This window comes from Anabrus simplex, chromosome 2 (assembly GCF_040414725.1).
Source record: "Anabrus simplex isolate iqAnaSimp1 chromosome 2, ASM4041472v1, whole genome shotgun sequence".
In the NCBI taxonomy this organism is placed as follows: Eukaryota; Metazoa; Arthropoda; class Insecta; order Orthoptera; family Tettigoniidae; genus Anabrus; species Anabrus simplex.
The window spans coordinates 129,879,412-129,893,770 of NC_090266.1; the positions used below are offsets into that span (position 1 = coordinate 129,879,412).

Genomic DNA, 14,359 nt, shown 5'->3' on the forward strand with positions numbered 1-14,359 from the left:
AAAGTTTGGCCCTGCTCTCTGTGCACTGAAATAGCAAATGCATGTCTTGCTTGAAAGTGATGTTGTTGCATGGTACATCCTAGATGAGGGTGATTTTTATAATATGCGTTTCTTTGCTAGATTTTTCACCTGTGATGATTTTATGTCCTTGTGATACACGTTATGTTCGTTTAAAAATTTGGTTCTATGAGGGCCCAACTTCATGTCGTAGTTTCACTGATACTTCGGTTTTTCATTGTCTACTAAAGATGTTACTTCTTGAAATGATTTAGGATGGTTGAATCAATATATTCTTAGTCCATTTTTGTTGACCATACACGTCGCATGGCTAGTGTCCTGGAGCGTGAGATATTTGGTGAGGAATAAATGAGGAGGACCAGTACCTCAACTAGGTGGTCTCATTTGCTATACTGAGCAGATGGAGATGCGAAGGGATAGCCAAGGAAGAGGGAAGGAATCGACTGTGCCCTTAAGTTAGATACCATCCCGGCATTTGCCTGGAGAAGAAGTGGAAAACCACGAAAAACCGCTTTGAGGCTGGCTGAGGTGGGAATCAAAACCCCTCTACTCAGTTCGCCTCCTGAGGCTGAGTGGACCCCGTTCCAGTCCTCATACCACTTTTCAAATTTCGTGGCAGAGCCAGAAATCAAACTCGGGCCTTCTGGGTGGAGGTGGCAGCTAATCATACTAACCATTACACCACGGAGGTGGGCATATGGAGTATGCAATTGTAAATTAAGATGATAACCATTGTTACTTAAGTGTAAAGACTGCAGAGAGTGCACAAACCTCATTATAGGAGAGTATATTAAACCTTCTGTGATCAGCCTGCTCTGGCATTCTACATAAATCTTTAACGTGGTTGGTGGCATTCCTTGTGCAGTAGCTTGCCGATTTACTTCCTCTTCTAGTTCTCTCATCATTGTATAGCCCTATAGATAAACATTGTGCACGCTTGTTTTGCCAGCAGACGATTGTCACATTAATGTAGTGAAGTACAATCACTTCGTTGACACAAACGTATTTAAAACAACCTGCTGGTGGACGGTCTAATGGTAAGAATGTTTGCGACTACTGGGACTTGAACCATTGAAGCTGGGCACCAAACCATAAGATTTACGTAGACGCCTTTACAACCTCAGCCACCACATGTACTGCTGGATCTCTTCACTAAACAGTGTAATTGTCATAGCCATCATTATATTGTTTTTATAAGCCATTCTTTTCGAAAATGAGACCATTACCAATCGATTTCTAGTTCCAAAAAAACCTGTAGTCTGTGATTTTCTTCAAAATCTCTGGGGCCATTTGGGGAAAGGTAGTACATACAGGAATTGCTTCTTTAATAGTATAAGATGTAGCCCTGTGATAATTGTCGTAGGACATTAACTCCACCTTCTGTTTCAAACACTGCACTATGCTCATAGTATAATATTTGCTTGCACTCTGGCAAATTTGGTAGCATTGCTTGAACACAAATTTTTGTTTTGTGGTTTTCCTTTAATTTTGGACACTAGTTTATTTCATTGTATTGTGTTACTTTATTTAGATGTGTTGACTAATATTGTTAATTTCATTCTCTTTCACAGATCTCTATAGTGAAGATTTGCCTAGTGACGCACCTCCTTCTTATCGTGGTCAGGCAGTTAAATACGCTTATTACATAACTGTTGCTATGCAGAGGGTCGACTGCCCAATAAAATTACTGCGTGTCCCGCTGCGTGTTCTTCTGACTGAAGGTAATGTTAGTCATAAGTAGAGCCCGGATTTCCATGCACTATCAAATCTCAAAATATGCATACATTCATATGGCAAAACATGCACAATAAACTGGAAAATATGCACTATCAAAATTCAGTTCCTTTTGAAACGTTGTACAAATACTACCGTAAATTCTCCAAATTGTCTTGATTTAAGTTCATCCGTTTATCTGTCAGCACATTTTTAAGCACAGAAAATGATCTTATTACATCACAAGAAGTGATAGATGCATACCTTAATGAAGACATTTTGACAAAGTGAGGTCAAATTGTACTTCTTTTGCATTTTCACCACAATACGTCTTTTATAAGTTTGACGAATTCAAAATCAGAATTTCAACCAATTAATTTGTTCCAACTTATCTCTAGCTGCGGCAGCTACTTCTCCGTGCGATGATTGCAGACACATTTGAATGTCCTCAATAACTGGTAACGATTGCCTGCTGCGATAACAGAGACGTGTGACGAGTGAGAGTTCCGGGTAGGAAATTCCAGGATAACAACGGAAGAGAGTTCAATGCAAAACCAGAGTTTGTAAGCTGCTACCTCAGTAACGCGGCACCACACAAGTGCGATACAAGTTTCCTTTTGTTCGTCTAACATAGACGAAAAATGAGCCGTCAATGATCAATGCACAATTTACGGTTCAATTTATAGCAATTCACAACTGTAAAACTGGGACACCTTATTCCTGAGATTTAGAGATCGACATGGGGCCTTCCGACTTACGTCATTGTTTACTCAAGCTACAGATAAGAAAGTGTTTGGTTAAATGGATTATAGGACCTGTACCGTATGTAGGCTACTAACTTTGGATGTCACATAGGATGCCAGGAATACATTCTCTCCATCTCTCAGTAATAGACATACTGTAGCCTATAACGTGGAAAAAGTGTCCCAAATTCTGCAAACTAACATTCATAAAAGGCATTATCATGGAAGTTAACAATATATATGCATCAAAGTCAGAATAAAAGTCGTAGTATGCAATATTAAACGTCCAAATATTCACCATTAAATCCAAAATCATCCAAATATGCATTATGCATGAATTTCCTCCTAAAAAGACCAAAATATGCAAACATGCAGGGAAAAGGAACGGTTATTTGGAATTGTTAAGCCATAAAATGAATATTTGCGAAGTTTGAGAAGTGTAGCTAGCGTATTTAAAAACATGCATTTGCATGGAAATCCGGGCTCTAGTAATAAGGTTGAAAAAAGGGAAAGGAAAACTAGAGGGTGGGGGGGGGGGGAACAGACAAGAGTATGGACAATTAGAGTTGGTAATATTTTGTAATTACTATGTCATCAGTCAGAGAGAAAGAAGAGTCCATTGTGATACTGCAGACTGTCAGCCACTTGTCGCTTAGAACCATCCTGGACTATCCAAGATCAACCACCTCCTCTGCCAGTTTTTCCCCCTCTCTTCACTTCCCTTTTTTACCCTGGCAGAAAATGAAATCCTAACACCAAGAAGACATTTGTTTAGGGGAATGGAATTTAGACTAAGCAATTGTCTAGGCAACATAGTTATTTGATTAAAGATTCCAGGTGACATGTTCAAGTATGTTGGTACATTATTAACCGCTGTAGTTGCCTCAATTTTGAATGCTAGAATGCAAACGTGCATGCATTGTATCATACAGGTGCCATACGTCATTTTGTGGGATGGGGTTCTACACCTATTGTACTTGGGTCAGTCAAATCAGCAACAGTTAATGCTGGTAATGAATGATGCTGCATTTGTCATCCCATAATGTCACATACTTGCTCGTTGGGCGAAAGGTCTTGTGATCTCGCAGGCGAGACAACTGGTTGACACTCTGTAAAGCATGATGGGTGACAGCAGCTGTATGAAGACGAGCGTTATCCTGTTGAAAAACACCTTCCTTGAATACTGCGAATGAATGGCGGACGAACAGTTCAGTCACCAATCTGATGTACAAATCCGCTGTCAAATTCCTTGGAATAACGACGAGAGTTCTCCTGCTCAAGATAACAATTAAGTAAAAGGTTCCACCTGATCGATACTTTTTATTATTTAGCCTTTGGCTAAATTTGTCGTTAAAAACTTACAGAATATGTTTCGATTGCTTAGCATTCATCATCAGCTGTTTCGTTTAAAGCTTAGGTGAAAAAGCATAAAAATTTCATAATTAAAATTAAAATGTATTAGTAAGGGTCGTTTAAGTGGTGAGGGAGGGTGGATGGGGGCGGTTGTGTTTGTTAGTTAAGATTAAAATTATGCAAATTCTAAACTAAAACATCTTGATTTCATTCGTTGTCACTTGCACTGTTTCATTATTAAGGATAGGGATATGTTTTAAATCTTTACAGTTTCATTTTTTTAAATGCAAACAATTTCTTTAGGCAACATACCCTCAAATAATTTTTAATTAATAGTAACATTTTCCTGCCGGTTACAGGTCGTACTCCAAACTATCCAACTTAATGAAATCTGAACAATTCGACCAACAATCTACATAATCTCCACTTAACAGTAAGAAAGGTCTAGAAAAAGAAGGAACACTATACCATAAAGACAAGTGTGCAAGAGCATTATCGAAAAAGTCGAACTTAATAATGAACCAACGCTCACGAAATATACAGCATGTATTTGAAGCAAGCTTGCTTTGCAAGGTCAGAGTGGTGTTACTGGCTCTTCGTCAAATAATGAACAAATTTGAATAGGCATCATCTTTCAGATGTGCAAAGATGCCTCCCAAATGTTGTTCATCTTCATGTTTTGCCAGTGTATGAACTTCAAAATTTGCTCTCCTTTATCCATTCCAGCCTGTACTTTCTCATGGCTTGTTCCATTGTGAAAAGTTCCTCGTGCAACACCAAAGTAACAGCATCACTACCTGGGCAAAAGTGATTGGTAATGACTAATGAGAAAGGCCATCTAATTGAGCGAGTTGGCTACATTGTCAAAAACATATCAGATGTAAGGCTTTGCAGGCGTTTTGCTCTATTAACCAGCGTTTCGTCTTAGGTCTGAAACTAGACTCATCAGAGTGGGATGTGTCAGACCCTACCCACTGACGCTGGGGTGAATGCAGGTGAACTTATCAGAAGCCCTTATAAGAGCACAGTCTGATAACTGCATACGGGAGATAAATCTCCACAATGGAATTATTGCCCGCCTAGCAATTCCGAATGGAAAATTCTAAATTCCCATGGAGGGAATTAGATATTTTTCACCAATAGAGCGTGTCCTGTGCGACTAAAGAATGAAGTGGATAGAAAGTGCAAGGTAGCTAAGGAAGACTGGCTGAAGGAGAAGTGCAAGTATGTCGAAGCTTGTATGGTCCAAGGAAAGGTAGATGCTGCATACAGGGAAATCAAGGAAACCTTTGGAGAAAGGAAATCTAGGTGTATGAATATTAAGAGCTCAGATGGAAAACCACTTCTAGGGAAAGAAGACAAAGCAGAAAGATGGCAGGAGCATATCCAACAGTTGTATCAAGGTAAAGATGTAGATAATTTGGTTCTGGAACAAGAAGAGGCTGTTGATGCTAATGAAATGGGAGACCCAATTTTGAGGTCAGAGTTCGACAGAGCTGTGAGCGATCTAAATAGGAACAAGGCACCTGAAATTGATGACATTCCCTCCGAATTACTGACTGCCTTAAGAGAAACCAGCATGGCAAGGTTATTCCATTTAGTGTGTAAGATGTGTGAGACAGGAGAAGTCCCATCTGATTTTCGGCAGAATGTTGTTATACCTATTCCCAAGAAAGCCGGTGCTGACAGGTGTGAAAACTATAGCATCATTAGTTTAGTATCTCATGCCTGCAAAATTTTAACATGTATTGTTTACAGAAGAATTAAAAAACAAGTTGAAGCTGAATTGGGAGAAGATCAACTTGGCTTGAGAAGAAATGTAGGAACACATGAAGCAATCATGACTTTATGTCTGATCTTGGAGGATCGAATCAAGAAGGACAAGCCCCTCGTACATGGCATTCGTAGATCTAGAAAAGGCATTCGATAATGTTAATAGCACCAAGCTATTTAAGATTCTGATGGCCAAGTGCACGAACCCCGTTTAGCGTAATCAGCGTTTAAGATTCTTCTAAAACCTTGTTTAAATGAAACTGCGGAGCATCATTCCTGATTAATACTTTAATCCCTGATTATTGTCGGTTAAAGTTAACCAGTCAAGTTCGAGCGGTTACCAAACATAAACAGTGATTAGCAGTGAAGGCAAAATGGCTGCCAGATTTGGAGATGATATTGAAGATGAACTTTTATATTTGGAATATCTGGAGCAGAATGGAAATGAGCGCGAAGGTATAATAGTGGAGAGAGGTGATCCTTTTGAAGAACTTAGTGATAGGAAATTTTTGGATAGGTTTCGCTTATCTAAACAAACAGTTTCATTTCTTCTGGAAACAGTGCAAAATAACCTACAGTTTCCAACGCAGAGAAATAATCCTGTTTCTGCTATCAACAGACTGCTCACTGCATTGAAGTATTATGCTACTGGTTCCTTTAACATAATTGTAGGTGATACTACTAATATACACAGAACAGCAGCAGCTCGGATTATACACGACGTGAGTAATATTATAGCTTCCTTCAGTCAACGCTATATTTATTTCCCAACATCGCAAGCAGAAAAGAGGGAGGTGATGGAAAGCTTTTTTAATATTGCTAGATTCCCTGGTGTAATTGGAACCATCGACTGCACCCACGTTCGCATCAGATCTCCAGGTGGAGAAAATGCCGAGATATTTCGGAATAGAAAAGGTTATTTTTCCATAAATTGTCAGACAATAAGTGACAGTAATTTACTCATGAGAGATATTGTAGCTAGGTGGCCTGGTTCTGTCCACGACAGTACAATATTTCAGAACTGCCGTAAGAGGGCACAATTCGAGAGAGGTGAAATACAACATGGTTATTTATTGGGAGATAGTGGATATCCGTGCAAGCCATTTCTCTTAACACCTCTGCTTAATCCGCAAACCAGAGAAGAGCATATGTACAATATGGCACATATTAAGACAAGAAATACCGTAGAAAGACAGTGTGGTGTATGGAAGCGGAGGTTTCCTGCTCTTTCTGTTGGTTTGAGGTGTGAAGTCCATAAAGCTCTAAATATAATTGTTGCTACAGCAGTATTGAACAATATTGCAATTTCAACAAGAGAAGAAAACCCTCCGGATGATTTAATGGTTCAGCACATTATCGAAGAGCTCCAGCAAGCTCGAGGTCCTGATATCGAAGATGGCGAACAATTAAATCCAGTACACCAAATGTACAGAAATGATGACAATGCTGGCACAGCAGTGCGCCAGGCTTTAATAAATGGTCATTTCAGGTGAGTGAAATTTATTAACTTTTAGAAAAACCATACACTTTAGCAAATTAGTATTCTATCGACCGGTCACACTCCTCATCGTCCTAACCTACTAGCACAAATGAACTTGACTTTTATAGAAAATGAAAATAAAAGTACGCTAATCTTAACACTTCCTGCTTTACAAAACCACTTAGTTTGGCCTATCTTCGTTCTTGTTCATATTTTGCCAGTATTTTAGTTTTTCTTTCATAATGTTTAGTTTTAACTCGTTTATTTCCATTTCTTTCTCATGTTCCTTTCTCATTACTTCTAACTGATAATCCAACACTGAAATTCTTCTTTCACAGGCATCTGTAATTTTATCTCTAGGTGTTGACAGTCTACGCCGACGAGATTTATCTCTATTTGATAATACAGTATCAGCTGATGTTGAAGGTTGTACTGCTGTATGTGAAGACGGTAGGCATGGTTGAGTCAATGAATTTATGGGAGGTTTGATTAAGGGATTCAGTGCTTCCGCTTGACCTTGACTTTGATTACAAGTTTCTGCCGCGTCAGCAGATGGTGCTACTACAGCTGGCAGTGTTCCTGTTTCGTGTGCTTCAGTTTCGTTACATCTTTCTTCCAGTTCCACGTCATCAAACGGAAGGACTAAAACTGAAAAAAGAAGAAAACGTGTAATTAATATGTTCAGTTGGAAGTTAACTGTTAAATGCCTGATACAAATTGCATTAGTGTACTCTGTGTCCATACACTTACCTTCATTCACATGTCCTTGGTATAAAGCATCCGAATCATGAGCGTTCATAAGTGGTGTGATAGTCGGTTGTATTAGGGCCATAACCTTTTCAGTAGTTTTAGACAATGTGGGCTTAAAGTTACCACCACCAGTTACGTTCATCATCACTTTGTCTGCACATATTTTTCTTGTTTTCCTTTTCAAGTTCTCATAACAGGTCTTCAAATTTCTTGCACTCCTGCAAGAGACACCTGAAAAAAAAAAAAAAAAAAAAAAAAAAAAAAAAAAAAAACACAGAACAGAACTATAACATGCTGGAGTGACAACACTATTTTGCTTTCACTATTTATGAAATTAAGGAGCATCTACTTTTAATTATAGTTTTGAAGTATTGCTTTTGAAAATTAATCTGAATTTAGAAGGCTTTAAATCGCAATAGCACAGATAAATAGAATGATAATATTCGGGTGTATTAATATTGTTTTTCGTACAATTTTACGGGAATAAATAAACCCAAGTCCTTTTAGTTGTAGTTTTGTAGTACCGGTACTCGTATTGTACAGGAAATAATCTGCCATACTATATATTCTGTTGACCGATTTTCATAACCTAACTCGAAATACTGTATTAATTCACAATAGTACAGAGAAATATAATGCTTACCTGCAATAGAATTGAATTCTTCTGCGATTTTCTCCCATGTTTCATGTTTCTGCTTTACTGTAACTCCATCTGTCTTTTTATTTTCTATGACATCTTTGTGTCTGATCACTAATTCAGCCACAATATCGGTTTCAAAATCCGAAAAATTGGACGACCTTTTCCTCTTTTGTTCATCCATGTTTCTAATAAGTACTTCCAGCTTCCAGCAAAGAATAAATTAATATTCCTCCTTCTTCTTCTTCTCCTTCCTGAGAGGTGTGGTTCTAACAAAGGAAACACGAAATCGTCCAAGCGCGTTCACTATTCTTCGCTACCAAGTTAAACATCAGGGTAGTGTTTAATTCTACTGCCAGCTAAACATGCTTAACTAAACATTGATTAAGAATGGTGCTCCACACTTCCCTCTAACCAGTCCTTAAATTTAAACCATGTTTACGTACACACTGGTTAGCTGAATCTTAAACGAGGTTGGTGCACTTGGCCATGAAGGTGATTGGGATCTGATACCGAGAACAAAGAATTATCTACAATCTCTATAAAAATTAGTCTGCAGTGATAAGAATCGAGGGCTTTGAAAAAGAAGCAGCAATCCAGAAAGGAGCGAGGCAAGGCTGCAGTTTGTTCCCCCTCCTTTTCTGTGTTTACATAGAGCAGGCAGTAAAGGAAATCAAAGAGGAATTTGGAAAGGGAATGACAATCCAAGGAGAGGAAATCAAAACCTTGAGATTTGCCGATGATATTGTTATTTTATCCGAGACTGCAGAAGATCTCGAGAAGCTGCTGAATGGTATGGACTAAGTCTTGGGTAAGGGGTACAAGATTAAAATAAATAAGTCCAAAACAAAAGTAATAGAGTGCAGTCGAACGAAGGCAGGTGATGCAGGAAATATTAAATTAGGAAATGAAGTCTGAAAGGAAGTAGTGAATATTGTTACTTGCGCAGTAAAGTAACTACCGCTGGCAGAAATAAGGAAGGCATAAAATGCAGACTAGCTTTCTTAAGGAAAGAAATTTGCTCACTTCAAACATTGATATAGGAATTAGAAAGATGTTTCTGAAGACTTACATTTGGAGTGTGGCATTGTATGGAAGTGAAACATAGACGATAACTAGCTTAGGAAGAAAGAGATTAGAAGCTTTTGAAATGTGGTGTTACAGAAGAATGCTGAAGGTGGGATGGATAGATCGAATTACAAATGAAGAGATACTGAATCGAATTGGCGAGAGGTGATCTATTTGGCTAAATTTGATGAGAAGAAGAGATAGAGTGATAGGACACATCTTAAGACACCCAGGACTTGTTCAGTTGGTTTTTGAAGGAAGTGTAGGTGGTAAGAATGGTAGGGGTAGTCCAAGGTATGAATATGACAAGCAGATTAGAGTAGATGTAAGATGCAGTAGTTACGTAGAAATGAAAAGGTTAGCACAGGATAGGGTGGCATGTACAGCTGCATCAAACCAGTCTATGGACTGATGACTCAAACATACAACAACTGGAGTATAACCTTTGTCTCAGACCAAGGGGTGAATATTAAATCATGAACAGTTTAAAGATATTGACGTTAAAAGTTCCATGTTTATAATACCTGAGAAAGGTGGCGCTGGGTCACCACGACCCATCACCACACGTTTCCTTTCAATTCCTCAACCGGCCAGTAACTGCTCTTCCTCCTAGTAGTACCTTTCTGGCGGCCCCTTCCCTACACAACCCGGCCACCATATCTCAGTTCGCGCCCATTACTTGTGCATTGTTGGCATGTCCGTGTCACAGTGACCCATTACTACTAGTTTCGTGCGCAGTTTGTTTCCACTGTCATACTTTTAATTTGTTCATACATTTGTTGCTTGCTTGTTGTTTAAAGGGGCCTACCATCTATGGCCATTGGCCCTCGTACATTTGTATTTATTAACACTTTATCCTTAATTTACCTGCAATCAAAGGACATGTAGTGGTTCTTTTTTTTTTTTTTTTTTTTTTTTTGTAATGGCAAAAACATGGGATCAGGTGTATGGTTCACAGAAATTTCCTGAAGTTATTAGGACAGAAACTGGTTGTGGATTTTATGAGATTGAGACTGCAGCCAGACGAGTCTGCCAAAGAGATTAAGGTCTGTAATCTTATTTATACTCGAGGAACATGAGGGAACTCTCACAGAGGTAACAGACCATTACGAAAGCCCTCCAGAAAGGAAGTGATATGAGTTTTGTCCCTACAAGAAGGACACAAAGACATATCATTACTGTCCTCTTTGTAACAAGTTTGTTTGTGGAAATCAAGGATAGGTGGTATGTAATGACTGCATGTAGTGAGGCACACACATGGATGGTCTGTTGTCTATGTAAGACACCTAGAAATGACATTTTTATAACAGTATTACTGAATACCAGGTATTTTTGTATTTTCTTATGAGCTAACTCTAATAGGTGTAAATTTGCAATCCACTTCCTTCCGATTTAATAATGTTGGTGTAGATTGGTAACATGTTTCATTTTGATTTTAATTTGAGGACATCTGTAAATGTACGTCAATGTATATGATTTTATATAAACATGACAGGTTTTAAAACATCCACATTCAGAACATTTGATCATGGTGACCCGGTGCAACTTTTCATGTTAATATCTTTAAAGTGTTCAAAGTTGACAATACGGGCTAAACATGTCACATATTACTTATAATATTAAATCATGATTCTGGCCATTGGATATCATTCTAAAGCACATATTTGGACTGTAGAAGGAAAGAGATAGACTATTGTGAGAGCTTTGGAGAGATATATTTGTCTAAGGAAGCATCCAAATGCACCATATTTCATTTTAGAAAGAGTGATTTGATAACAAAATGAAAATCGACTATCATCGTACGGAGACAAGGCGGAATAGCCATGTTCAAATGCTGGAGTCCCTTAATGATCAATTCGATGTATTCAAACATAACTACTGAGCAAGTGGCGGTGTGGTTTGTATCATGCGCCTGTGATCTTGCATTCGGGAGATAGTGAATTCGAAACTTTGAACCCCAGCAGCCCTGAAAATGGTTTTCCATAGTTTCCCATTTTCACATCAGGCAAATGCTAGGGCTGTACGTTAATTAAGGCCACAGTAGCTTCCTTCCCCCTCCTAGCCCTTTCCTGTCCCATCATCGCAATAAAACCTATGTGTGTCGGTGCGACGTAAAGCAAATTACAAGAAATAAAATTCATTCTAAGCCTGTATTGTTGACCTTAACAATTGTTATGGTACTGTACAACTCAAGGCAGCACACAGGCTGACCTAGCTGGTGCGAGACAGGCGAGGATACTTCTCCTATATAACATCTTTATGAAATCAAGCCTGGCATTCGTCTCGCAGACTTTTAAGGGAAATTCCCCCTCAAGAACAGTTGATTCTAATAGGAACCACAGCCTTCAGCAAAAAGTGTAGAACTTATTTTATTTTATTCTTGTTTTCAGAGAAGTGTAAAAATCTTAATATTTTAACGAATACTAACTTATATATTTAAGCACTGTTACATACAACAATAATATCTTTCTATGAAGATCTGTATTCAACTAAAGTCCATTATTAACAGATCTCAAACTTAACAACCACAATGTGTTCTTGTGTGTATAATGTGTGTTATGGAACTTGTATGTTTTATAATTGGTTTTTTGACTAGACTTAATAGTTTTAATTTAAGATGCATGCGTGATAGTGTGACGATATTTAATGTGTCAGATTTTGGTCAGAGACATGACTAGATACCAAGATTATCCAGTATCTAGAAATGTTAAATATATCCTTGTTCTCTTTGTCTTTTGAACACTGATGGCTGAAGATGTCTTCCAGTGAGGTCAAAACATGTACCGTGATTTATTGTTATTCTGAAAAGAAATAAATTGAATTGTTTTGTAAAGGTAGAATATCTCCTAAAACTGCCATAACATTTGTAAAGTTGATTGTAAAAAAAAATTTAAAAAAAAAAAAAAGTAAGAAAGAAAAGAAAAAATGAAATTGCGTGTGGCTTTTAGTGCCGGGAGTGTTCAAGGACAAGTTCGGCTCGCCAAATGCAGGTCTTTAGATTGACGCCCGTAGGCGACCTGCATGTCGTGATGAGGATGAAATGATGAAGAAGACGACACATACACCCAGTCCCCGTGCCAGCAAAGTTAACCAATGATGGTTAAAATTCCCGACCCTGCCGGGACTCCTGTGACCAAAGGCCAGCACGCTAACCATTTTACCATGGAGCCGGACTAGAAAGAAAAGAAATTTTGCTGAGCAGCACAAAAGAAAGGGTCCATTGTGGAAGACTGAGACTGAAAGGAGAAAATGTTTCCACTCTTCATTAGGTTCTCCTTTGGTGTTGCAACATTCGTAGGAAACAGAAAGCGATTGTCAGATAGGTATCTGTTCCTGTAGGAAGTGATGAAGTTAGCAGATATACTGTATATCTGTAGCCATTAACGTTAATATTGCAGTGAAAGAAGTTATCTTTTGATGGATAAAATATGAACATGCGTACCCAAAGTTAGCTTTGCTGGTCAAAAAGAGTTTTTTGTATTCCAGACACCAGTACTTCCAGCGAAAGAAACTTTATTAAGGCAAAAATTGTTGTAGAAATGTGAAAAACACCATTATCTCCAGAAACCAAGCATGCTATTCTCATTGTGCACAATAAAGCAAATATCTGAGCTTTTAATCAGTTTGTTTCTGTGCCATTTCTCTTTGTGTTTTGGTAGCTTGAGCATCTTATTATAAGTTTTTTTTTTTTTTTTTTGCTGGTGGCTTTAGGTCGCTCCGACACAGATAGGTCTTATGGCGATGATGGCTTAGGAAATGCTTAGAAGTTGGATGGTAGCGGCTGTGGCCTTAATTAAGGTACAGCCCCAGCATTTGCCTCGTGTGAAAATGGGAAACTTTCTTCAGGGCTGCCTACAGTGGGATTCGAACCCACTATCTCCCAGATGGAAGCTCACAGCCGCGCCTCTCATGGCACGGCCAACTCACCCGGTCCATATTATAGTGGAAAGAAGCAGATTTTAGGTTTGTTAGGGAATATAATTTTCCTAAATATGTCAATGAAATGAAGTGCTAATATAATGTTTATCTTTCTTTCCTCAGGTTTACATACTTATATGTTCGTTTTATATATTTATGCACCAATCTGAGAAGATGAATACTAATTTTTTTATAATGTCAAATTTAATTCACTTTGAGGAAGCATGTGTTAGAATTAATATCTCCGTTTGTTATTTCATTTTGTTTTCTTGTAGCTTTATGAAACACATTATTGCCTACGATAGTTGCAACGTATTCAACATAATGTATATTTTTCAGGGTGCAAGTTACCGTAGTCTCCCCTATTTAGTAGCAGTTTACAGCGCTGAAATATACATTTCTTTCTTCAGTTTACACATTCATTTGTTCATTTTAGATGTTTGTATATATAGTTGTGAATGACACTACGTAACAAAATTTGACAAAGTTTCTGTTTATCATTTTAGTGCCATTATTTTGTATGTGATGATGAATTTTTCAATTTTTTAAAAGCTACAAATATTGCATGCTTATTTAATACAACTTTAGTCCTATAGAAATTTAACATATAGTACCTCCAGAATGGGTGGGATCAAGTGCAAAAATTTTTGAATAACACGTTCTTCATACAACAGTGGTGACATTCAAAAATGTTAATTAGAACATGACCTTGTGACCCCTCTGCTCATACTATACCCCACACATAGTCTCCCATCATAGCACAGTCCCAGCATCCCTGATACCTTGTTTCCATGCAGTGAATGACTTGGTTATAGCATTTACCATGTTCTTCACTTGCAGTTCCTCAATTTGGCTTAAAGAAATGAATATGAGAAAACAAATAGTGCATTTTCATCAACATTTTAC

General features: G+C 38.0%; 1 protein-coding gene across 1 annotated transcript in view; it reads left to right on the forward strand.

Moving 5' to 3' along the window:
- The window catches only part of LOC136863927 (RAB6A-GEF complex partner protein 2-like), a 170,510-nt gene that overhangs the window by 77,359 nt on the left and 78,792 nt on the right, over nt 1–14,359 (forward strand). Inside the window, exon 4 of the mRNA XM_068226487.1 lies at nt 1,590–1,739. Within this exon, the coding sequence (XP_068082588.1) occupies nt 1,590–1,739 (150 nt within the window). The remainder of the gene's footprint in view (nt 1–1,589; nt 1,740–14,359) is intronic.